The sequence below is a fragment of the Heliangelus exortis genome, chromosome 14 (assembly GCF_036169615.1).
Source record: "Heliangelus exortis chromosome 14, bHelExo1.hap1, whole genome shotgun sequence".
Taxonomy (NCBI): domain Eukaryota; kingdom Metazoa; phylum Chordata; class Aves; order Apodiformes; family Trochilidae; genus Heliangelus; species Heliangelus exortis.
This window is the reverse complement of record NC_092435.1, coordinates 12,846,578-12,872,748: the sequence shown is the minus strand read 5'-3', so window position 1 is coordinate 12,872,748 and position 26,171 is coordinate 12,846,578. Positions and strand designations below refer to the sequence as shown.

General features: G+C 37.9%; 1 protein-coding gene across 1 annotated transcript; it reads left to right on the top strand.

Annotated features, from left to right (window-relative positions):
- The first annotated feature begins 13 nt into the window (after nt 1-13).
- CUL4B (cullin 4B) lies at nt 14-25,898 on the top strand. Its single transcript, XM_071758221.1, has 20 exons — nt 14-1,310; nt 3,982-4,097; nt 8,735-8,838; nt 9,556-9,625; nt 10,112-10,185; nt 11,190-11,352; nt 11,453-11,542; nt 11,860-11,942; nt 13,079-13,146; nt 14,289-14,407; nt 15,237-15,429; nt 16,527-16,631; nt 16,934-17,044; nt 17,707-17,792; nt 18,573-18,680; nt 18,946-19,059; nt 20,061-20,166; nt 20,248-20,420; nt 20,972-21,124; nt 22,311-25,898. Exons 1-20 carry the CDS (start codon nt 776-778, stop codon nt 22,404-22,406), a joined length of 2,667 nt encoding a protein of 888 aa, XP_071614322.1. The 5' UTR covers nt 14-775; the 3' UTR covers nt 22,407-25,898.
- Nucleotides 25,899-26,171: the final 273 nt, after the last annotated feature.

The following is a 26,171-nucleotide window of genomic DNA, read 5'->3' as shown; positions in this document are numbered from 1 at the left end:
CGGGCAGCGCGCCCCCGGGCGTGGGTTTGCGCGGGTTTGCGTGAGTGTGCGTGAACTTGCGTGGGTTTGCGTGGGCCCGCAAGCAGCCGCGTTGCACCGCCGCGCTTCCGGGCGTGCGCGCCCCGGCATGCACCGCGATCGGATGTGCCGCCATCTTTAGGCTCCCTCTCTGCCGTGTATTGACAATAACAAGCCCCGGGCCGGGCCGTCCCCCCTCAGGAAGAGAGAAGCGGAGGCAGAGAGGGGGGAGGCGGGAGGCCGAGGAGAGAGAGAAAGAGGGGCGGCGGGGGAGAGCGGGAGGCGTGCGGGGCGAGGGGCTGGAGCCGAGGCGTGAGGGAGCCGCGCTCAGCCCTCCCCGCTGCTGCTCGGCGGAGGCGAAGCGGCCGGAGCGGGAGGAGAGCGGAAGGAGAAGCGGGGGGAGCGGGGAGCCCCGGGGAGAGGCCGGTGTCGGAGAGAAGAGCTGAAAAGAAGCTGGTGGGGGGCGAAAGGCGGGAGTGAAGACGCTGTGCTGAGGAAAGAGGGGAAGCAGGAGAGCAGAGGCGAAAGGCGAGAAGAGGCAAAGTCCTGAAGAAAGGGGAGAGAGCGAATCCTTCGAGAAAGAAGAAAGCGAAGGAGAGGGGACACCGAAGGACTCCACTGATGAGAGAGAGTTGAAGGACACCCCCCCCTTCCCGAGAGACCCCGAGCAGAGACTGACTCTCGAACTCTCTCTCTTTGCCCCTTGGTCACACCACAAGGATTTGATGCCCCTCAGCCTGTTCACTTCTGTGTGTTCATGTTTCCCACAGGTTTCTCTTCCCCCAACCCCCCAGCTGCAGCCCAGGAGGTCAGACCTGCCACTGATGGTAACACCAGCAGCAGTGCCTCCTGCAAGAAGAGAAAGTTAAATAACAGCAGCAACAGCAACTCTGAAAGAGAAGAATTCGATTCCATTTCTTCCTGTGCCTCTTCTCCTTCCAAAAACACCTCCTCGTCATCTTCCTCCATCATTACCACCTCCTCGTGCTCCTCCTCAGGGGTTGCCTCCTCCAACCATCACCTCCAGAAGAAGCTGCGCTTTGAGGACTCCGTGGATTTTATTGGACTCGATGTGAAGATGGCTGAAGAGTCGTCTTCTTCTTCCTCCTCTCCTGCTGCTTCTTCTCAACAGCAGCACCAACAACAGCTCAAAAATAAAAGCCTTTTAATTTCCTCAGTGGCTGTGGGGCACCATGCAAATGGGCTGACCAAAGCTGCCTCCTCTACTGTTTCCAGTTTCGCCAACAGTAAACCTGGCTCTGCTAAGAAATTAGTGATCAAGAACTTTAAAGGTAACAGGCCATAATTTGTCACAACCCCGATGCTCAGCTTACTGTTTTGTTTTCAAAGCTAAAGCTTTCAACTAGCTCCGAGTTTTTGCAGGAAATGCTTTCCCGTGGTGAACGTTTCTCTGCTTTGGTAAAGAGGGAATAATGGGGTTTGATGCATCTTTGCCCAGTTGTGTCGACATCCTGAGCTTGCACTTTATTGCTTGGGGTTGTTTTTCGTGCTTCCTTTACTCTTGTCTCTTGTGAAGGCCTTAGCTTGTATGGTAGACAGGTTTTGCTCTGGAAGTTTGTGAATTGCCTTTCTTCAAGCTCTTAATTTGTTAATCTCGATTCAGGGCTTATCATATATTTTAGCCCAGTTTATTGTAAGTTTTTGCATATAATGCTTTTTTTTTTTTTTTTTTTTTACATTTGGCCTAAATCTATACCTCTTGCCTCTGTCCATGTTGTCTGTTTATAGGTTAATCTGCCTGTGCTTAGTTTTAAATGTTGAAACTAAGGTGATTATCAGGCTATTATCACAGATTTCCTTTCTAGCTTTTCCACTTGCCTTTAAAGCAGGTAGTTCAGATTTTTGCTGAGTGTTTTTCTTGTAATATCCTTCCTGTGGTTTTTATTATTTAACTCTTAAATGTCTTTTCTCTGTCTTAACATGCTCTCCCTTTACCAGCTTACCTTATTTTACCAGTAGTCTCAAAAGATGTGTTTGAGATTTGTGGGTATTGCCACCAGCGACCAATGGAAGCTGAGAAAGGAAACTTTCTCACTGTGGTGCTGTTTCATTTTCTAGTAAACAAAAATACAGATTGGTGTTGGCAGAAAGCTTAGCTTAAAGTTCTGTCCTTTTTAATTTTTGCCCTATAAAACCAGGGAAACTGTGGGCTTTCCTTATTCCCCTCCTCTGGCTGTCTTCTAAAATAGTCAGATGGCTTCTTTTCTTGAGGGTTTTGTTTTGTTTTGTTTTCTCTGTGTTTTGGGGGTTGGGAGGGGTTAAAAGTATTACTGACATTAAAATTAATTTCTAGATACACAATTGATACAAATGTTCTGTAGAGAGAAAGCAGGATATAAGGTCTAGGATTGGTTTGGGCACTGGAATGTTTCATAGCAATTCATGATCACGGTGTAACATTTGGCTTTAAAGTACTCCTAGTTCTGAAAAATGGTCTCCACCCATCACATCACCATTTCATTTGATTATTTTAACGTTTCTAAATGGTGAGAAATAAGTGCCACTCTTGTGTTACTTATATACTGTTTTCTTTGAGGCAAACCAACTTTTCATGATATTTGTGAGATGTCCTGGGTTGCATGGATCTGTGATTATCTTTGCTTATGAATTGGTATTTGAATCACTTCCTCCAAAACAATGTCCCAAGACTCTGCCATGCTTTGCATTTATTCTCAGATCCTAAACTCTCTTAACAACCTGAAGATTATTGTCTTAACTTACTGTGATAACAATAACATCCTTTACAACTTAAATAACTTCCTAAAATCCAGAACCCTGGCATTTACCACTGAGCAGTGCACTTAGGAGTTGCTGGTGGGAGCAGCCAAGTCCTTCTTGTCCTTGGTGGACTCTCCAGATTGTCATGATACAGCTTTTATGTCAGGATATTGCTGATATTTGAAGAGGAATGAATGATTTGGAGGGCAAAAAACTCCTGCTCCTCTTTGTTATTTCTAGAGAAATCATAAAACTTCACAATTTAATTTTTTTTTTAACCTTTGGCTACATAAAAGTTGATTTTATTAGTGTACAAACTCTGGGCCAGTTTCAGCTGTTGGTGGCATGGATGTGCACGTGACTTCCTCCCTGGATTTTCTCCTCCTTCCTTCTCCATTTGGGAATGTGCTCATTGGAACACAAATAATCATTTTAGCTGGTTATGAGAAAACAGATTTTTGGTTTTTTAAATCCTGCTATTCTGAGGCTATGACTTGAGGAATCTTCCTCAGACTTGTAAATGCAGACACTGCATAGCAGGGGCATCTGGGAAAAAAGGGATGAAAAAAAATCATGTAAAGAGTCAAATCTGCAAAACTTGAGCTGTATGAACAATAAAGGAGAGCTTAGTTCTTAACAATCCATGGCCAAACCCAGGAGATACATAACTGGATTACTTTAAGAGAGGAAGGTTTTCCTTGTGGCCTTAAAGCCTGAACTATCATTACAGTATTTCTGTGCTTGTTTCTTGAGGGTTTTTTCCCAACTATTAATATAGAGTAGAATTGATGAGCAGTAAATTTTTAAAAAAGTAAATTAAAAAAGTTGGACACAACTTGTCTTCTAATCCCTTATTTTCAGCTTTTATGCTCACTTTCTTTTAACTGTGTTTCCCTGGTAGTTAAAAAGAATGTAATGATCATTCTTGCTGATTTTTAGCCTTTTACCCCTTCTTGAGCTTCTCAGACAGAATGTTGTGCTTTATATGAGTTGCACCTCATGGGCTGTAGATGCTGTGATGTGTATGTGAATTTTACAGATTTCAAACCTAAATAAGGTAACTGCTTTTATACCAGTGCTTCCTTTTTGTCCAAGTATAAATTAAAGTCCAAAGCACCAGCCCATTCCTCTTTCCTCACAAAGCTACAATTTCATTTCTGTGAAAGGTAAAGGGTTTGACTTTTTTTAAATGCCTTCTCAATCTCTGTACCATTTCTTCTAAAGATAAACCCAAATTGCCTGAAAACTACACAGATGAAACCTGGCAAAAACTGAAAGAAGCTGTAGAAGCTATCCAGAACAGTACTTCAATTAAGTACAATTTAGAGGAGCTCTATCAGGTAAGTGCTTTAAGTAAAATCAGTGGGGGAGGTTTTTTGGTTTCCATGTTGGTTTTCTTTTTTGCTTAAAAAGCTTTTGATACAGTGATAAGGATGTGACATTTTGCTTGATAGCTGCATTGAAAAACACCTCATGGAATGGTTTCTCAAATTTTGAAATCAGTGAAGATTTCACAAGGCCTAAAACTCAACCTAATATTTCTTTTTTTACTTTCTGAGACATAATCCAACATTATTCTTGCAACAGTTCACAAGAATTAAGTAAGGCAAAGAGATGTATTTCTTTACTGTTTGGGGGTTTATGGTGTATACCTGCTAAAGGAGAAATGTGAAATCCTAAAACATTGGTGTTTGAGTAATAAAAACATGCTATATATGAAAATATAATCCCTTTTCTGAAGACAGTATTTGTTTATGATTGAGGATCTTAAATAATTTAAAAGTGGAAACTTTCTATTTGATTTCTTAAAGCCATATAGAATATAATTTTCCCTCATTTGTTGTATCATTTTCATTTGAGAGCACTTTTTTCATCACTCAGCATTCTTCCCTCTTCTAACAACAGAGAATCAAAGTTTAATCCCAGCAACAGCTCTGATTGTTTTCTGTAAATGTTTCAGGAAGTGATCAGACTGAACTGCATTTCCTAACTTGCTTTATAAGCTCCACTTCTGCTTTTTCAGCTGAATGGGTTGGGGAGACCTCTCCCCCTTCTCACCTTTTCCCTACTAACATCGTGGTACTTGTGGTTTTAGAGGCCCAGCAACTGAACTGCTTAATATTAATAAGCACTTAGACCTTTTACTATAGTTCTAAAGCCTTTGTTACCTGGCTAGTTGCTTGATTTGTTTATCTGTGTATATATAGCCTTCTCTCCAACTGTTTTTACTTTTTTTTTTTTCCTTTGGTCTCCCCTTTTCAGTAAAAGTAATTTTGATATGACTGATTTCTGGGAAAAACTGGAGAGAAAAATCCAGTGTGCACAGCGTTTGGGGACAGATTTAGGGAAGGATAAATTGCCATTCCTTGTGGAACCAAGAACCTCATGGGACAAGTTCCTCAGTCCAGTGCAGTTTTAAGCTCATTATAGTCTTTTGTTATGTTCAATTACTCTAAAAATAGCTTTCTTTAGCAGTTTGTCATGATAATGTGTAGTATTGTTAAAGTAACAATAGTATTGTTACTCTATCAAAACTTAGTGAAACTAAACAAATTACAGTCCACTGTGTTGGCTGGGATTGTACATTACTTGAGACTGAACAGTAGTGCAAATAACTGTTAATTAAATACTTGAAGGATATCCAGAGCTATTTAATTATACAAAGTTCAGTTGAAAGAAAGCCTGGCTCCTGGTTCCCAGTTACCACTTACATTTCTGCTCACTTTCACCACGGGTTTAATTTAATGATGCATGTGCTCAGAAAAAAAAGTTTGTTTTCTTTAAAATACCAGTTTTAACGTTGTAGCAAGTTCTATTCTTTTCAATGGAATAGATTGCAGTCAAATGAATTTTTTTTCTTCTTTTATAAATCCAAAAATAAATTGCTTTAAAATAGGAATAGGAATCACTGGTGTTTTGAAATGCTAACTAAACCAATGACACTTCTGAACAGCTGCTTGGTAAATGGATCTGATGGCAAACATGGCAGACACCTGTATCCAAGCATAGAGGGGAATTGCAAAAGAATCTGCAGAAATTCTGCCACACACCTCAAATTAAGAGACTTCTTTTTTTAAATGAAGCTAAACCTCTGGAATTTGGTTTAGCTTTTGCCTGTGTTAGAAAATCTGACTGAGGACTCATTTTGAGCCTTTTTTTCTTAGTGTGACACTAGCTTTGTATTTTCTTTGTTCCTCAGCAAGAGGAATGATACATGTCTTTTGAGTAGCTGAAGTGCTACGGAATTAGAAGCTTCTCTATTAACATAATTTTCCTTAGATTAGTACCAAAAAATAGAGATCTGGATCTTTGATACCAGCTCCTACTTTTTTTTTTTGTTAATCGGAGTTAAATACTTCTGGAAAGTTCTGGTTTTCTTTAATCAGGGCTGTGTTCTGTACTTTTTCCTACTTTTCCCCAGCACACAAACCCAAGCAGAGCTGCTGCAATTAAAAAAAAAAAAACACACAACACCCACCCCCCCCAAGAATATATGTTTCACAAAAGAGACCTGATGCTTTGCCTTCAGATGTTCTGACCATCTTTAGGTCACAGATTCCCTGATCAGAAAGCTTTATTCCCCTAATTCAGAAAAGGATAATTTGTGAACCCCTGAGGTTCTGGGAATTTTTGATACCATTCTCACTGTGTAACACCAGTAATTACATTTGCAGTAGTAGTTTTTTGCTCCAGAGAACAAATCTGAATAAAAGCTTTTGCATTTGTGTGTGTAGAAAGTTCAACTGAGCAGAATTCCTAAATTAAAATTACAACATTCCTGTGGGTGTTTGCAGTAAAAATGCAGTTTAGCACTTGATGTTCAAGCTCTTAATTACTAGCAAAGTGTTTAACACTTTGAAATTTCTGATACATGTGCACAACTTGATATGGAGGACACTATGTCAAAGTGACAATACATTCACTTGTTTCAGTAAGAGTTAATGGTATCTGTTTGTCTGCAGTGCAGAGGGTAATTCTTTTAAGGATTTGGAACAGCATGTTTAGATAGTACTTGTTTTGATAGACAGTAGTTATGAAAATGTTGGTGTTTGAGATGGATGAACTGACCAGAAATACATCAAAATGGCCCCTGCTCTCCTGAGCTGGAGGCTGCCTGTGGTGATGCAGGTGCCTAACATGTTTTATTCAAAGCATTCATGTTCCCAGCTCTCAGTTTGGCTTCCCCAAAGTAAGTGGGAGAAAAGAAGGAATCAATTGATTGAACTTGCTGAAGGTCTGATAAGGCTCTTCAAGCTTAATGTTTTCCATCCCCTTTTTCTTCTGAAATCAAAGCAGCAGTTGTTGCCTGTTGTGCTGCAGTTTCAGTCTGAGCCTGACCTTGCAGGTGCAGAACTGAGTTGAACCTCCTCTGAATAGTGAACAGTAGAATGTTTTTCTATCACAACGTTCTGTTTGGTTTCTGTAGTGCTAAGGCAGAGACTTGAATTTGTTGCTATTTCCAAATATTAAGATACACACTTAAGTGGTTCATATAATCATCATTCTTAATAATCATCATTCAGGCCTGTTTTAGTTTTAATTTGCATACTCACTGTCTTGCTACATCTGTTGGTTTCTGACACTTTTGCAGGTTTGGTTTTCTTTTGTTGCTGTGTGGGGTGGTTTTGTTGTGGGGTTTTGGTTTTGGTGGTGGTGTGGGGTTTTTTTAACTCCTCTGTGTCCTAGAGCCTACATTAGCTGTACTGCACTTGCTCTGGAAGTTATTTACTGTTATACTGAGAATTATTACTGTTGATATTCTAGGATAAAAGGAGGAGCTCCTTATCTAGCTGTTCTGATTGCTGCTGTGCTTTTAGTGGTGGCTGCTTACTGTTTGCTTTTGGCTTCTGTTTGGACTGTTGGGAAATATTCTGGGGGACTTCAGTGTGATGGAGATCTGCTTTTTATACTTCTGAGCTGCATCATCCCTGCATGGTTCCCTGTGGTTGCTGATCTTCCAGTCCTTTTTTCTTTTCTTTCCTATGGGTTGGTTGTACTGTCAACTGGAGTATTTTCCATCAAAAAACAAAAAACAGCCCAAAAAGCCCCCACAGAACTGAGAGGCATTAATTGAAAATCATAAGTATACCTCTCCTCTCTGGTTTCTACACATGTTTTACAGAAAAATCACATATTATCTCTTCACCAATCTACCACGAGTTAAAAGTTGTTCAGTTGCTTTCCAAGTCTGGGCAATGAGTTTAAATTTTGGAGAAGTCTTGAGTTACACTTAGGGATGTAAAGATGCTGTTTGTTTGATCAGTCTCCACGACACATCACCATGAAGTTTGGCTTCTTTCTGTGAAGCACAGCAATGATGCTCATACTTGATTATGATCTAGAATTCTGCAATTTGTTGCTGTAAACATTTGGAATGGACTCACTCTACTAAAAATTGTTCAGGATTTATAACTGAAGTTATTCAGGCAGGAGGTTGATAGATGGAGATCCATGTAAATATGTGTATGATGTGGATGTGTTTTAAGGGATGAGGGAAGCTACAAAAAGAAAATAACACTAGCTGTGCTTTTCTGCTAATATCAGTATGACTTGCAGAGCACAGCAGTTAATAAAATTAAGACCTTAAGTGGCAGCTTTGAAGTATGAAAACCAGCAAGCTGCTGAAGCTTATTAAAGTAACATCCTTGTTCTGAGAGGTGCAAGCCCTGCAGTTCAGGAGACATCAGTACTGCTCCTGAAACTGATAAACTGGTCAGGAGATGCCCTACCTTGGGCTATTGCTACCATTATAGTGCCATATATAGTGCTTGGTGTTTTACATGCAGCTTTTAACAGTTGCAATTAAAGTGTGGTAGATTTTTCAGTGAGAAGCAGAATTCCATGGTTAGGTTTTATGTTATGTTGTTGTAGGATTTCTGGGTTTGTTTTGTTTTATTTTGGGGGGGGGTCCTTTTCCTTGTAAAACCACATCAGAATATGAACAGATTTTTTTAGTATCTGTTTCTCTTCACTTCAGGCTGTTGAAAATCTCTGCTCCTACAAGATTTCTGCAAACTTGTACAAACAATTGAGACAGATCTGTGAAGACCACATTAAAGCACAAATACACCAATTCAGAGAATATCCTTTTTTTAGCTGTTGACAAACCAAAATGTTTTACCTGCCAGTACGTGGTGATGGGTTCCTTTGACCTGTTCATGACAGCAGGCCATGGTAATCTGAATTCCTAGTTTTTGCATAATTTGGTCTGTTTCCATTTTTTCATGGGGCCTCAGAAAACCCTACTAGTGCTTTTATGGCTGTAATCATCTGAAAAGAGTATGAGAAAGTTTCATTGTTACTTAGGAAACACTTTGCCATCTTACAAAACCTTGTGTTAAGCTTACAGCAAGGTTTTAAAAAGCTGTGGTGTCTGAATCACTTCAGGCTTTTTTATACTCTGCTCTTGCCATGCTCAGGTAAACAGAAAAGTTTTCCAAAAAGTAGTTCTTGTTTTCTTAGTGAAACATGCTAGTGGTCTGGCAGCATACAGTGTAAGTGGCTCTGGGGATCAAAATGTTTTATTTTCATTAGTTTTGAGTTGCATTGGATAAAGATTCTGTTAGGTGAGTATTATGTGGTACTAAAAGTATGCAGTGAACTGAATACAAGTTAAATTTCAAGAACAAAGTTTTTCTCTTAAGGTTATTTCATAACAGGAGCTGAAATTATAGTATCTTTTTGGGAGTAGGTGAGTTTGTTGTGCTCTCTCCTAAGTGTTTTTTAAAACTAATAACGTTGGTTTGTTACACTGCTAACACTATCTATTAATCATAATTTTCTTAACAATTTCTTCATGGATTCATTGGATAGTGTCCTTTTTCTAAAGAAAATAGACAAATGTTGGCAAGATCACTGCAGACAAATGGTAAGTTTTTTATCCTTTTAAACAAAACCAGTTGTCTTCTCAGTCTGTGTCTTGCTTAACTTCATTCCTTTACAACATCCTGTGCTTCCAAGATGTTGTCCTAAATTTGTGAGGCTTTGCCATGAAATAAAACCCTATCATGTTTGTTAGAAAACAAGCCTTGAAAATACTTGTACATAGTGTGTTTCCTGACACACTGGTCAGATCTTGGACACCCTACACACCCCCCCCAACTGTTGTTTGTATGCAAACCTTTCTCTTTGCATCTATCATAAAAGGATGGATTCTTTTACACAGGGAGGTGTTAAATGTCACAGTGATCATCTCACTGAGATTGGCAGAATATTTCAAATAAATCAACACTGTCTAAGAAAGCACTGCCTGAAAGCTGTCAGTGGGATTTTTTTGTTGTTTAACATTATTTGTGTTGCTCTTCAGTTTCAAGAGTAAAATGATTGTGGCTTTTTTTATTCCTTCTCATAACAGATAATGATTAGAAGTATCTTTTTGTTCTTGGATCGAACTTACGTACTTCAGAATTCAATGCTGCCATCTATTTGGTAAGGGCACAAAGAATAAATTTATTAGGGGGAATATTTGAATTATTGCATATATCTTTGATTTCTTGGGGTTCTTTTAAATATAAATTTTATAGTGACCTGTCAAGTAGATGGTGAATGGACACATGCTTGCTGCAAAGGGAGATATCACTTTTGATTGCTGTGGATTTATTGCTGATTTTTTCTACAATAGCTGTGATACTGCAGTTAATTATTTAGCTGTAATTGCAGCTAATACCAATCTCCATTTTGCACAGTGAAAGGAAAGGGCCTGTTCAACAGCTGAAGTGTGAGGGTTTGAGTTGCTCAGTTACTGGCTCTAACATGCATAGTATTCAATGTTCTGTAAGTATTTTAGGAAGAAAAAGTTAAGTGAAATAAAAGCAAGTTACTCCCTTTTGGATTCAAGCACTCCACCACCACCACCCCAATATTTTAATAATTTTTAGCAAGAGCCTTACAGTGTCTTTGGCTGTAGATGAATCACTTGGAAGGTCCTGGCTCTTCCTAAAAGCACCGAGAGATACACAGTTTCACATTCGTGAAAGAATTTAACTGGGTTGCCCAAAGCAGAGGTCTCTCATGTCACTGAGTTCTAATGCTGTGCCTAAGAATCAGAGATCAGAAAATGATGGACAAAAAAGAACATTAACTATGGAATTGGGACCCAGGATGACATCTTTTTCTTGTGAAGGCTGCTATTCCATTTCCATCATCCTGCTAACCAAATGAAAAATAAAGTTGCTCCAAAAGTTGAGTGGTTACTTAGGAAAAAATAGGTGCTTTGGTCTTTAAAATCTCTAGTGTTGATGCTTTGTTCTGGCTTATTTTACTGTTTGTGTTTGTTCATCTCAAGTGATTTGGGGGCAGAGGAATGAGGAATTTGAAGAATGCTTATTATTTATTGTCCTCTCTCTGTGCACTCTAGATCAAATTTTATTAATAGAGACTATTTGAGGTTGATTCTTACACAATTTATTGAACTGTCTGTATTTTGTTTCTAGGGACATGGGGCTAGAATTGTTCAGAACTCACATAATCAGTGATCAGAAGGTTCAGAACAAAACCATTGATGGCATTCTGCTGCTGATTGAGAGAGAAAGAAACGGGGAGGCTATTGATAGGAGTTTACTGCGAAGCCTTCTCAGCATGCTCTCTGACTTGCAGGTGAGTCAATTTGTTTCACCTTTAAACCACTAAACAGCCCAGATCCTTATTTCATGCTCAGTAAGCTCTAGCCTGGGTTGTTGTTGCATTGTTTCCCCAGATTTATCAAGACTCTTTCGAGCACAGATTCTTGGAAGAGACAAACCGCCTGTATGCAGCAGAGGGACAGAGGCTTATGCAGGAACGAGAGGTATTTTAAATGTTTAACAATTGTCATTACACCTAATGGTGCAGTCAGGGAGAGGAACAGTTTTACTGCATTGCTACAGGGCAATAATGTGACCTTGATGTTTTATAGTACTCTGAAAAAGCAAATTCATAAACAGTTGCCTTCAGTCAGGGTGCTAATGATTTCTGCTTAAAACTGGAGATGCTGCTGTCAAACCATTGCTGGCTTCGTTTTTTTCCTTTTTTCCTCTCTTGCTTGGTTTTTGGTTTTTTGGTTTTTTTTTTTTTGGTTGGTTTGTTTGGCTTTTTTAACATACAAAACTACTCTGCCATTTCCAGGTTCCAGAATATCTTCACCATGTCAACAAACGCTTGGAAGAAGAAGCAGACAGGATAATCACATATTTAGATCAGAGCACACAGTAAGTGCAGTCTCTCTTTACTTGGTGTGGTTAGCTGTTTGCCTCTTGTTCTGTTGAGAACCATCTTATAGCTACAATTTATTTGTCATTCACTCAAATGCTTCTCACTTCCCACAATTTCTTGTTTACAGTGAAGCACTGACTTGGCTCACACAGCTAATATCCTTTTCTGCTAAGCCACTAGGTATTTTTGACAGAAATGTTGTTGGGCATTTGATTGGAGAAAAACAGGCTGCCATCCCAGTCCAAGCATCTTTCATGCTGAAATGCAATTAATTGCCTGTCATCCTACCTGAAAAAGACAGGACCTGTGACAGAGAACTCTTAAGCTAAAGGCTCTGAATATTTACCTTAAAATATTTGCCTTTTTTTTATGGAATCTGGGAAGCTGCTGAATAACATCAGTCCTCAATCTTTTCTACTTAGAGGATTTCCTCAGGATTTCCTCAAATGCAGTCAAGTGGAGGTATGGAGGCCATAGCTGGTAGGATGGGAGAAATGTTCTCCTCACATAAAGCCATGTCTCAGAGAAAATGTAAGTCATTAATAAAACAAAACTCTTCGAGCAAGTGGTATCAGCTTCTTGAAGAGCAGCTCATAGAGGATCTCTCTGAGAGGAAGGTGTTTTGTTGCCACTGTCATATGGTTTTGGTTCCATTCTGTTTCAGCTGTTAAAAACACTTAGCTTGTTTAGTGGCTTCCTTCTTCCATGCCATTATTAATGGCCAACTCCCTATTTTATTTTAATACCTCATAACTCATGTGTAGTGAGATTTTTCTTCTACCTGGTTTGTCTCCCAAAACATGAATCTCCTCTCACAAAGGCAGCAAAAGGTTTATTCCTTGACAAACCTTGTCCAGTTTCTTCACTGTTGGAATCATTGTCTGTCTGCCTAAAGGTCATGTACTGCAGGCTTATTGTGTGAATTAAATCCTCAGTCAGCAAACAGAAAAAAAGATTGCTTACTGGGGAGGAAAAAGGATAAATACCTGTATAATCATTTCAGGTCCTTGGCCACAGATAATTAGAGCACTCCCAATGACAATTGTTGTTATCATAATCTCGAGAAAAAAATAAAAATTAAAACTGTTAATAATGGAAAAAGGAAAAGTAATTCTAAATGTTTTTTCTATAGGAAGCCACTAATTGCTACTGTAGAAAAGCAACTTCTAGGTGAACATTTAACAGCCATTCTTCAGAAAGGTAATCATGCTTCTCTATAGAAATGTTTCTAATTACTGCTACGGGGCTTTCAGTTCTTGTGCCGAAACAAAGTGAGAGGTTGAGGTGCTGGGGGAGGACACAAACTGCATCAGTCTTTAACACCTTTTGCTACTCAGTTCATGAAATAGATTTGGCCATTTTGCAAGAGGGCAAGTACCATTCTCCTTGTCAGAGGTAAGGAGATGCAGTGCTCTCTCAAGATACACAGCAAAGCAAAAGGAGAAACTAGAATTTAAGGTCAGTGTGTTAAATAACATTTTGAAGGGTTTTGAAGATTTAGAGGTAAAGGAGTAGCCTTTGAATTATGGCTGTACCAGAAAGTAGAAGCATCACTCACAAAAAGAAGTTTGTTTTAAAAATTAAGTACAATTTGAGCAACAAAATTCATTGCCTCAGTTCTGCAGTAGCCTCTAATGGGTCAGGTGATCCTCTGTTGCTCTGGGGGATAGCCTGGAAATAGGGATGGATGCAGGAAGAGTTGAAAAATAAAATTATGAAGTCTTTAGTAGCCAGATTCTGGATGAAGCAGGTATATGAGCACCTTCCTGCACATCTGTGAGAAACTCTTCAGTTTCAAGTTTGCAATATTTACCCATCTACTTTCTTAGAACTTTGCTGTGGAGCATCAGGCCTTCTCTGCCAGAAAGCTAAAAAAGTGAAAGATTATAAATATTTCTTGAAGCTACTTGCCTTCAAACATCTCTAAACCTTTTTTTACATCTGGAATTGAGACGTGGAGCTCTGTCTTTCCAAGGAACCTGCAGAACAGTCGAGTGTAAAGTGTTCAGATCTTTAGGGAAGAGTAAAGCAGAAGTGAGCAAAGGTGTTGTGATAAGTTCGTTATGTAAAGTACATGTAGCCTAAAATATCCAGTACAATACCAATCTTTTAAGGCTTGAGCCTGCTCAGATAGTCATTCTGTGTCTCACTGTTAAATTGAAGATATTAGGGTTTAAATAAAGTATTAAATAAAGGTATTAAAAGTATTTAAAATAAAAATTAAAAAAAAAATAACAAACCACTACTAATTGCTTGATGAAAAATAGTAGCTTTGAAGAGGTTTCTTTCTTGTTCTTTGAGTTGTTTAGGTTTTAATTTCTATTGGAATTCTCTCATTGCAGGCTTAAACCACCTTCTGGATGAAAATCGAATTCAAGACCTTTCCCTTCTCTATCAGTTGTTCAGTCGTGTGCGAGGTGGAGTTCAGGTTCTCTTGCAACACTGGATTGAGTACATAAAGGTACTGTTCATAGAACTCTGGAACAGCTGCCATCGTTGTACAGATGGGGTTTACACACAGATATTTGAGCCATTTCTGTAAACTGTTAGGGTTTTTTTAGAATTTAAAGGCTGCTCGCTGATAAAGCTGTTTTTAATGGGCAGCTTTTGACCCTGTACTAGTGAAAGTGCAGTCACTGTACTAGCCCTAGAGAAGAAAATACTGACAATTCAGTTGAAGTGCTGAACTCCAAATTAATGTGGAATTTATCTTGCTTACAGTTAGTTGTTGGGGACAACTATATTTTTTCATCAGGCATTTAGGTAATGGCCGAACATTTCTGTCCTCTCCCTGATAAAATTTTCTGTCAGAAAAAGTGGTAGCTTAAGTTACCAATCAACAGAAGTTCAAGAAGCACTCAAATACCACATAAGATGTTTCATCTTATTGCTCAGTGAAAATCCTGTCACAGAAATTATGATTTTTGTGAAGGAAGGCTTTGTAATGACATAGTACTGTTAAATAAAATGAAGTTGAGTGGGAGCTTTGCCTATGTAAAACTGGAGGATATAGGTGTGTACAAAGAACATGGTAATTTTGTCATGCTTGAGTTGATTTCTTCAGACAAAACTTCTGAGTTTGATAATTTATTCATAGATTGGTTTTGAATCAACATACAAGGTGTAGGAATTATCTAGTGAATCCTTAATAATGCTATTACTCTTATTGTGTTAATGGAACTAATATCAATACCAGAAACAAGACATTTCATAACTAACTTAGGCCTTTAGAAGTCTCATTATTTAAATTTGTTGCTCAGGCTAATTGAAAGTTATGTTTTATTTTGCAGGCATTTGGTAGCACCATAGTAATTAATCCTGAAAAAGACAAAACCATGGTCCAAGAACTACTTGATTTTAAAGACAAAGTTGACCATATTATTGACGTTTGTTTTCTCAAGAATGAGAAGTTTGTAAATGCCATGAAAGAAGCCTTTGAAACATTCATTAACAAAAGACCAAATAAGCCAGCTGAACTCATAGGTATTTTTCCCTAGTTTCTTCCCCTGTGAGAATTTGGGTGGGGGACAAGAGGGAGCTGCTGATGCAGCTTGCATGTGGGATATGTGGAATTGTGTGTCAAAAGACATTATTTACAAAGCATTTTCAAACAGAGGCTCTACAGTGAATTACTAAGCAACCAAATTGTTTGTTAGGATAGCATTAAACATGAAGAAGCAGCTCTGTTCATGGGTTCACTGGCCAGGCTGTAGAAAAGTGAGGAACATCAGAATTTGGGCATATCAGCAACTGCCTGATGTCCAGAGGTGAGACTACAGCTGATGGGCTTTTTCAGAAGCTCAGGTAACTGTGCCACCAGGATATCTTCACAGAGATACTGGGGGCTCTGTGTTAGTACCTGTATTTTAATATCTAAAAGTTGAGAGATCAGGATGTGCTGTTCTCAGAGGAACTGAGCCTCTCCAGTTTGCAAAGAACATTGTTTACAGATTGTGTGTTACAGGCCTGGCTCTCTGAGCTTTGGAACACCTCAATCATTACCCCACACAGTAAATAATACCTGCTTGGCAATCTGTTGTGCTGTTAGGCTTGTGGGGTGATGCTTTCTGCCCTCCTATTTTTAAAATTAATTCACTAACTGTAATGTGCTTACCAAACCATTTGAAATTAGAACAAAGAGTAATCTGCTAGAGCAAGTCAGCAAGGGAGTCAACACATTTAAATAATATTTTTCTTCTGATATTTTTGTCTCTATTATAGTACTGTAAATCTGTAGCAAGAGTGACTTTTTACTTGGTGATCATGATGTGGACCAGGATTGTTTATATATGAAGTTTTTTGTTAAAGTTGTGTATGCAAATCCAGTTAAGATTACAGTTAATTATGCAGCAATTGCTTATCTGAAAAAAAGGGATTGGGCTATAATGTTTTTATAACTTTAAAGCTTCTATGAAAATTGATCAAGCTAGCTGTGATGGATCTGATTTGAAGGTAATTTCAGGATCCTTTACATTTCCAAAATATGTCACAATATTAGATTTTAAAATATAAAATTAAGTTATTGTTTTGTTGTGATAACAAGCACAAGCTAAACTTTTAATTCCTCAACGCTCTTTTAGCTAAATATGTAGATTCAAAGCTTCGTGCAGGCAACAAAGAAGCTACTGATGAAGAACTTGAAAAAATGCTGGATAAAATTATGATCATATTTAGATTCATATATGGTAAGTATTGGGTTTTTTTGGGGGATACAGTAGTTTAATCAGTAGCATAAAGGTATTTTGAATTATTTTTTTCAGTCACATTTTCAAGTGTTCATTCTGTGTAGATGCATTTTGCTGGTGTGGTGCTGTTTAACTAATTTGTGTGTTAAAATGTAAGTAACAAGGCCTGACTTGTAATCTGTGGGAATCTTGATGCAAAGGCCCTTGTTAGCTTCCTGAGCTTGGAGTTGGGCCTCTTGTAGGTAATATTTCAAACAAACAAACAGTAATTTGTGATCATTGTCAAATCTCCTCTCTTACAGGAAAAGATGTCTTTGAGGCCTTTTATAAGAAAGATCTAGCAAAGAGACTATTAGTTGGGAAGAGTGCATCAGTAGATGCTGAAAAATCTATGCTTTCCAAACTGAAACATGGTAAGTTTATTTCTTTTAAAAGCAGTCATTTTAACAGGCTTTCCCAGAAGTGCTCTGTGTATTTCCCCTTTTACATGAGGAAAAAAACCTCATGTGCAAGTTTTGAATGACTTGTGGGTTTTGAAGGGAGTCATTTGCTTTTATTTTTGTAATTATAGCATCAATAGCCAAAAAAAAATCCCAGAAGCATAAAGTGCAGAGAATCTTGGCCTGTGGAATAGAGATGAGGTTCCCTGCTGCATAGATCAGTGATGTGCTCAGGAAACTTGAGGATGACTTCTTGTTCATTCTGTGTAAGGTCTGGAATAGGAAGCTGCCAGCCAGCAGTTGTCTAGTCTGGTCTTCATTGTTTCTCAGGATGGAGTCTTTGGGTAGCAAAAGTAAAATTTTTAGAACTTGATCTTGTTCTGCCATTGAGACAGCTCAGCAGGACCCTGATAGGGGTTAGAATTTTCTGAGTCTGTGGAGTCCTGGTCATGCTAGGCTGCTCAGTCATGTCCAGGTGGAAAAACAAGTGGGTTGCAAAAGAGCTGCCACATTAAACCTTGTGTCCCTTCTTGTTTACCTTATTCTGTATCTTAATTAGAATCCAGGTCTTTATGTAACAAAACATGCTGAAATAGGTCATCTTGTTAATCTTGTTAATACCTTCTCTTTTATAGAATGTGGAGCTGCTTTTACTAGCAAACTTGAAGGAATGTTTAAAGATATGGAGCTTTCAAAAGACATAATGATACAATTTAAACAGGTACTGTGGGAAACCTCCATTTTCTTGTTCTTTTAAATGTAGTGTTCCTAGAAAGCCTCTGCCCCCTCCTCAGGCTGTCTTCAGATGTTGAACATTGTATTGCAACTGAGTAAAGTGCAAACACTTTTTGAATTATTCCAGCTGTCTGCAACCTTCTTTCACTACAGAGAAAAAGACTTTGTAGATGATTGCCTACAAAAGGAGTAGACAAATGGTCAGCTGGGAAAACAAAACTGAAAGTCAGTCAAGAATCTGGCTTTTAATTCTGTGCTGTTGGTGCTTTTGAAAATTTTACTGAATTTTTCCTGAACAGCAAAAACCTGAAACAAGAAGGCAATTAAAAACCAGCACAAACACCTGCAGTAATGAAAGAGCTGTAAACTTTTAAAACATTTTAAGACTAGTTGTAAAACATTTTAACACCACAATATTCTGATGGGCTGGCTTGTAAGTTTTTGCCTGGTGGTTCTCTAGTGTTTTGATTACAAGCAAATTTTACCTATTTTTCCTCCATTCACAGATATATACAGCTTCACATCAGCCTGCTTACAACACTTCTTTTCTGATTTTTTCCATTATGGAAGTGCCTTTAGAACTTCAGAAAAGTGTTTTTTTCTTGTCCTAATTTTATTGTGCATAACAGGCAGTTTATAGAGCAAAGTCATTGCAAAGTAACTTTTCTTCTGTGCTCTTATAGTGCCTGTTCTAACTTCTCACTTCCACCTAAATTGTGTTTAGTAAACATGGCTTTATTTCAGTGTACTTTGTTTCTTTCTGCAGTATATGCAAAATCAGAATGTACCTGGCAACATTGAGCTAACAGTGAATATACTGACTATGGGTTATTGGCCAACCTACGTGCCTATGGAGGTCCATCTGCCCCCAGAGGTAAGGAATGTTCATGTTACACAGACATCAGGCTGTCAGTAATGCTTCCTCCTATCAAGTGCAGGTTGCTTTTAAATAGCCATATAATCTCTAGGAAAAAATCCAGAAGTGTCTTTTTTTAAATAAAATTTGTCTTCCTTTTTTGCAATCCCCTTCATCTTTCAAGACTTTATTTAAGGCTTTTTTGACTGTGGAGGAGGTAAGGATGCTTTTAAAGTAGAAACTGTGTTTGAGGTTTAATTTTTTTTTTTTTTTTTTTTTTTAGATGGTAAAGCTTCAGGAGATTTTCAAGACCTTTTATTTAGGAAAACACAGTGGTAGGAAACTTCAGTGGCAGTCAACACTGGGACACTGTGTACTAAAAGCAGAATTCAAAGAGGTGAGTGTGTTGCTTCCCTTACCTCTTGCTTTGCTGATTCCAAGTCTGGGTTTTACCTTAGGGATATACTGGGAAGCTTCTTTGTGCTGTGATGGAAAATTAGGACTGTTTTTGCAATTACTTTTAACTTTTGACCTCTTGCTATCATTTCTGAGTTGGTAGTTTCTCAAATAGGTGTATTAAAGTTGAAGATGCATATGATTTTTGTATTGGTGGGGGGGGAAAAAAAAGTTTTAATTACTGCCTGGGGAAAATACCCAGTGGGTTTAGTTCCGTGTTAAAAATGGGACTGATTTCTATAATATTTTTAAAAATTAGTATTAAAATTAGAAAATAAGATTTTAAAAATATATTTTAAAAAAAAAAAGGCAGGCCATGTTCCACAGGTTACTTTATCTGACCGCATTAAACCTCTTTACAGTAAACTTTTCACTACTGAAATAAAGAAAAGTTTTGGATTGTACAAAAAAAGTGGTTTTTAAAGGGCTTCCAATTGTTCCCCTTCTCCATTTCCTCACTGGCACAAATATATTTCAAGAAAGTTTGTTTTGGATTATCAGTTCTGTTTTTCAGAAAAATGCTAATGGTAGAACAAGTATTACTGGGCTTGGCTATTTCAGAGATTCTGTAGTTCATAATATCCCATTTCTTAATATTTTTCTTACACTTAAAGTTCTTTCCAATTACAATTTTAAGCACTCATTGCTTTGAGATTCACCTTGAGTTTGTTGATGCATATGTTGGGTGATTTTTTTGTCACTGGATATAATAGTTTCACCTTCTAACCTTTAGTATCTTTTGTATTTAATAGCAAGCACGAGATGACCAGTAATGATTATTCTTTCATATTCCTAAATGAATAAAATAAATGCATCATAATTTACATACAAGAATGACTTGTTCCTTCCTCTCTTGTCTCACTGTTCTACCCCTCCCCAACCCCCCTAAAAAAAAAATGACAAAAAAAACATAGTGATGTCTGTTTATTTCTCTTGTGACAGGGCAAAAAAGAACTTCAGGTCTCCTTGTTCCAGACACTGGTGCTGCTAATGTTTAATGAAGGAGAGGAGTTCAGTTTAGAGGAGATAAAGCAAGCCACTGGGATAGGTTGGTATTGAAAACAGCTGATTACTTCCAAGTGTTCTTACTAAAAAAAACCCAAACCTAAACAACTTGTTTCTGCTTCAGAGGATGGAGAGCTGAGAAGGACACTTCAATCTCTGGCTTGTGGCAAAGCCAGAGTACTGACTAAAAGCCCCAAAGGCAAAGATGTGGAAGACGGTGATAAATTCACATGTAATGATGATTTCAGACATAAACTCTTCAGGATAAAGATCAACCAAATTCAGATGAAAGAAACGGTATCTTGGTTTTTAATTCTCTGGGGTTTAAATCCTTGTGTGCCTTGTTGCCTGCCCATTGACAGTGTTTTTTATCCTGCATTGTGACATACATCCTGGTAACTTTTACACAATTACACATATCATTTGGGTGAGAGCACTTGATGCCTACCTGGCAGATTTAAATCTTTGCATCCCTGCTAACTGGGATATCAGAGCTGCAAAATGTCTCTAAACAAGGTTGTTGCAGAGAAGTTCCAGTTAGTGAATGTACCTTTTCACCCTTGATCACTCCCTGAAGCTTTAATGGTTGGTTTGTGAACACAGAACACAGTTAACAGTGTATTCCCCCCGACAGCCATCCAGTGTAAAATCTGGGCAAAGATTTAAATTCCTTGTCTGATTTTTTTTTTTTTTTTTTAAAGAAAATCTTCAAATTTGCGAAGATTTCTATCAGGTGTTTGACAGCAGATAATTTACTGCCTTAGACCAAGATTGGTCTTTAGAGATACAAAGAGTTGTTTTGACAGTTCTGTTGTTTTCATTAGAACTTTTCTAAATGGAACCTTTAGGTGGAGGAACAGGCAAGCACTACAGAGAGGGTGTTCCAGGACCGGCAGTACCAGATCGACGCCGCCATCGTACGGATCATGAAGATGCGCAAGACACTGAGTCACAACCTGCTGGTCTCAGAGGTCTACAACCAGCTAAAATTCCCAGTAAAGGTATAGTACTGGTTTTATTTCTTCTAAACTTTATTCCTACCTTTGATATTCCCTGGCCTGTCCTCTGTTAAAACAGTGCTTCTGTCTAAACATGCCTATTTTTTACTATTAGGAAGGGCCAATACTCGCTTTCAGGGATTTTAAAGTGACAATTGCATGAATTTATCTGAATTTTACCTTGGGGTTTTAGTAAGTTCATACAACCTATTACTGAAGGTGTTCAGAACCAGAACACCTGTTAGCACAGTAACTGTGAAGCCAGCTCTACTTTTGTGCCGTTCATTGTGCATTTGAGTGTTCTGGTAATGTGTTCTCAGGGACAAGGTGAAAGTGATCCACATATAAGATGCATTATTGTTTTTTATTCTTAATTTGGTTGATATATTTTATAAAATTATTAACTAAAAGGCATACAGGTTTTTTCCCAGATGTTATTTTAGTTAGTATACAGGTACACGCATACTTATGGAATGAAAGTTAGACATTGGGGCATGTCTAGAAGTTTAAAAGCCCACAGTTGCAGTATGAAATGAGTAGCTTGCTTGTCATGTACAAAAGAAAATGGATTTTCCTTGAGTTCAAATAATGCAGTGCTTACTGCCAGTGGAAATGTAAAAAAGGTTTTAAAAAAAGAAAAAGGTGCTGCTGTCTCATTCTGATCTGTTGCAATGTTAAGTTCCTCCTCTTAAGTATTGCATAAACTGCAGCTGGGCTTTGCAGATTTATTAAAGATTATTCAAATGCTTTTTCTCACTCCTTACCATGAGGCATTTCTATGAAGTTCTTTTACCCAGCAAAATCACAAGGTACCCAAACTGTTGCAAACCTCACTGGCGTTGAGGCAAAATGAAACTTGCTCCATCTTTTACCAGATAAGGCAGAAATAGAAACAACTTGGTCCATAATGCATGAATGGCAGAGTAGAATTCTGTTTAAAGAGCAGCAAATATCTTTCCCTGCTATAAAAATCTGTGTTTATCTGCAGGTGACAAGCTAATTTTATAACTCCTTCTTTAGCCAATTGATACATTGCAGATTTTAGAAGTTTTCATTAAGAGCTGTTGTTTTTTTCTCAAACTGTGATTTCTCTTTCCTCAGCCATCTGAAAGAGCATAGATATTTGCCTTCAGTAAAAGATCTGAGAAACACTCAAAGTAATAATGCTGTCATCTGCTTTATTTTACAGCCTGCTGACCTTAAGAAGAGAATAGAATCCTTAATTGACAGGGACTACATGGAAAGAGATAAAGAAAACCCGAATCAGTACAACTATATTGCATAAACATATGTTGGCCTTTGTTTTACTGCACAATTGGTGTCCTACACAGTTGCCAGTGGATAAGCCTGTTGATCCCATTAATTGACTTTTTATACTACCGATGATTGAATGAAAGCAGTGTAACAGAAAAGTATAGTAGAGTGGACTTCTTTCAGTGGTTAACATGCCCATTTAAAGAGCACTATTTACATTTTAAGAAGAATGCTGTTGAACTCTTTGCATGTTATTTAGTAAGATGTGCAGAAAACTGAAAGAAAGTTCCTGGTCTTTGTGATTCCATTTGTCTCTGGGTCTGGAGAGGAGTCCCTTGATATATGACAGATGTCCTTCACACCTTTAAATGGAAACAGAAGGTTAATTAATATAAGAAAATAGCCTTTAAAATGCTTAAACTGCATGCAAACTTTTAATTTACTGTACAGAATGCGTTTCAGTTAGTGACATACCATTGGTTTTGGTTGATGCCCACACTTGGATTTTTTCCCTTGAGGGAGGGGAAAAAAGGGAATGAGCCAAGTTATTGCTGATCTAAGGGAAAATATTCTTGGTTGCAGTTAAGACAAAAATGGTACCAGTGTATAATGATGTATAAAGTTTGCAGTGTGGGCATGTATACTGTATATACAAAAACCATTCTTAAATAATTGCTACAACGAAACAAGTTCAGATTAGATTTATATGGCTTGCCTATAAGACTTAGTGCACACCTTTGGGAATTACAAGCATAAAAACAGCCATAATGGAAAAAGTGACAGTTTTTACTAGTCATGGGTAGGAGGCCTTCACCTCTTGGCAGCAATATTCTAGAGAAGAGAATCTATTTACAGATATCTATGAGAAGCCACACTGTTCTTGTGGTAAAGCTGTAAGAACAGGAATTACAAATGGATTTTAAATACTTGTTTTGCTTTGCAACACTCTAAACTTGAACTAACCTCAAGGTTTAGACAGGGCAACTCCTCTAAGACTGCCCTGCTTTGGATTGCTTTAACTTAAAGCTTTAAGAACTCAGCCCTAGATGTGGCAGGCCTCCTAGAACCCAGAAGCCTACCTCTCATACAGAAAGTTAAGTATTGCTACAAGGCATCTAAACTATATTTTCTTAGATGACCAGAGAGCATTCTTTGCATCTTTATAAGACATGGGAGAATAAGTCACTTGAATGTAGAGCTTTGTTTCAACAAAATGCATTTTTTATTGCTATAGCAGCATGTGCCAGGAATATATGAGAAAAAAAGTGACTGCAGAAAAGGCAAATCCTCCACATCAGTTCTTCCTTACCCAGCCAGGCTTTGGACCTGCCATCAGCTGTGTTGCAGAGCACAGTGAAAAACCTCATCCTCTTTCAGGCACTGGTAGTCCTGGGGAATACCAGATACTTCTTGAAAGCAAGATGTTTCTTTCCTTTAATGGCAGTGTAACTTAGCTCTCTATGATCTGTAACTTTTATCACTGTGATCCCATATTCAGGGGTGTGCACGTGGGAGAGAGGGGGGGGAGGGTGTCTTTTGTATTGGACACGTCCCATCCTTACTGCTCTTTTGATCTACTGCTTTACTCCCCTATTTTTTCCAGCTGTGTTTTCTCTCAGGCTCTTTATATGCAGTCCTCAGCTGACAGATGGAGCAGATTTTTTTTTCTCCTACATCACTTGCTGTCACCCTTTACTAACCATCAAACAGCTCTTTGTGATCAGCAGAAAATCTGCCTTATCCTGTGACACTATTCTAGCATAACCACTGGTAGACATCCAGGACCACCCTTGCCTCTGTGAGAAAAATACTAACATAGAGTTTTCTGGTAAGAAGCTTGAAGACTGCTCCTGCAAATCTTTAAATATTAGTTCAAATGGAGATCCACTGGGGAGGAAAGAATGCCTCCCCCCCCCCCAAAAAAAAAAAAACTTCTGTATTTTGCATTCAGTGTTCTTTTTTCCTGTATGTTTTGTCTGTTTAGCCAATAAAAGATTCCTTTTTGAAAAAGTGTTTTGGAGAAGGAGCATAAAACTTAACTCTATGGGAGACAGGAGATGGTGAGTGTCACACTGAACTGGTTCCAGTCAGTCTGTTGTAGCATATAAATCTAACACCACTATGTCTTTAAAATACCTATTCTGGTAAAATCCTCCCTCATTAGACAAGTGTGTTGTATTCAGTCAAACTAACTGCAAAGGTCTGGAGTTCTGTTTAATTTCTCTCATCCATTTCAGTAACATAAATGCAAAAACTATAGAGAAAATGTCCTTAAATCTCATCAGACTTCCACGATCTGAGGCAGACCCTAAGTGGCAATCCAGTTAAAGCAACCCAAAGAATGGACTTTGAGAACCCTGGCTAGGCCAAGACAGGGAGTGAGAGAGGGGAGGGGAGAAGAGAAGGCTGCTTCTTGTATCTTCATGAGTTTTCCCCAAGAACTTGCTCATCTCTTCTGCTAAGGTCTTGCTCATTCCTGGTTTATGACAAAGCTGCAGCCAAGATTTTTTGTCCAGCCGTACAACTCTGCAACTTCTTGCTGGGATCATGTGCCTGCCTATTGAGCCATATATATCTCTGTAAGAAAAAAAAAAAAAAAGTGGGCTTGGACCACAACTCATCTGGCTATAACACAGCTTGTCTGTTTGGCCACACATTTTTAATCTTGACTCTTGCATGCAGTTTATAGCACCTTGTTCATAAGAAATTGCAGTTTATTCTTAGAAATATATATTTTAGGTTTTTTAATCTTTATACCCATAAATGGACTATTTTTTTGTCTTGGCTGGTTTAAAAAGTGACCATTTTGTTTAAATGCTGTAATTGCAAATGTGTTGTAAACGTTGTTTTGTTCTATAGTTTACACAAAGGTGCCAAAGTAAATAGTTAATAAAAAAAAAAAACAAACCTTAGCAAATTGTTAAGTTGCGTTAGCTGTTCTTCATATTTTGGTCTCTGCTCTTTCTTTCTTTTTTTTTTTTTTTTTTTTTGTCAGTCTCTCATTTTTCCTAGACATATCATTTGCCCTAATGCTTTCTTAAAAAAAAAAAAAAAAGTGCATCTAAAGAAATGTTCAGATACCAATTTTTAGTGATTTCATATAGTAGAAAGAATATTTTCTTTGAAACGTTACACTAAAATTGTAAGAGTACAGCAGCATTCAAAAATGTAATATACTTTTTGTACAACAGTTCTTCAGAGTATGTCTGGAGTGAAGGAAAAAACTAACCCTGTTACTTTTCAGAAGCCTCTTCACTTGGCTACCAGAATATGAAATTGTGCTTTTTCACTGCATCAAAAAGTTATAGTTTATGCAGACTTGCAAACAGGGCATGTATCACCGTTGCATCCTTCGATGCAAAAAGCAGCAAAATCTTTTTTATGTTTCATAAGTCTGATATGGGTACAGAGAGTCTTTCTTAAGTTGGTAAATAATGTAAATACATGTCCTTTCAGAGAGTGAGTCTGTTATCTAGGTATTTTGTGTCATTTAATAAATATTAAACAGTTTTGTGTTGATAAACTCTTGTGTGTAAAATGCCTTCTTACTCAAAAGTTCTGTATGTTGGGCTTACTAATGTTTGTTGCTTCTTTAAATTCTTTAGCTTGTGCTTTGATAGCAAAATACCTGTTTGCTACTTAAATATAAGTAGTTCCTTCTTCATTCAGTCATTAAAATCCCTTGAGTTTTCTAAGTGGCTTCCATTCCTGAATTATTATTTTTATTATTAAGTCTTCTACCAGGTTATTGGAGGGGAAGGAAATAAACATCCTCACAAACTCTGAATCAGGATTA

Bases quoted from the DNA above. Each gene is read 5' to 3' on its own strand.
- CUL4B (XM_071758221.1), top strand. From the start codon at position 776: ATGTTTCCCACAGGTTTCTCTTCCCCCAACCCCCCAGCTGCAGCCCAG. The intron at 9,626-10,111 runs GTAAGTTTTTTA...TTCTCATAACAG, and splicing joins AAGATCACTGCAGACAAATG to ATAATGATTAGAAGTATCTT. The intron at 15,430-16,526 runs GTATTTTTCCCT...ACGCTCTTTTAG, and splicing joins TAAGCCAGCTGAACTCATAG to CTAAATATGTAGATTCAAAG.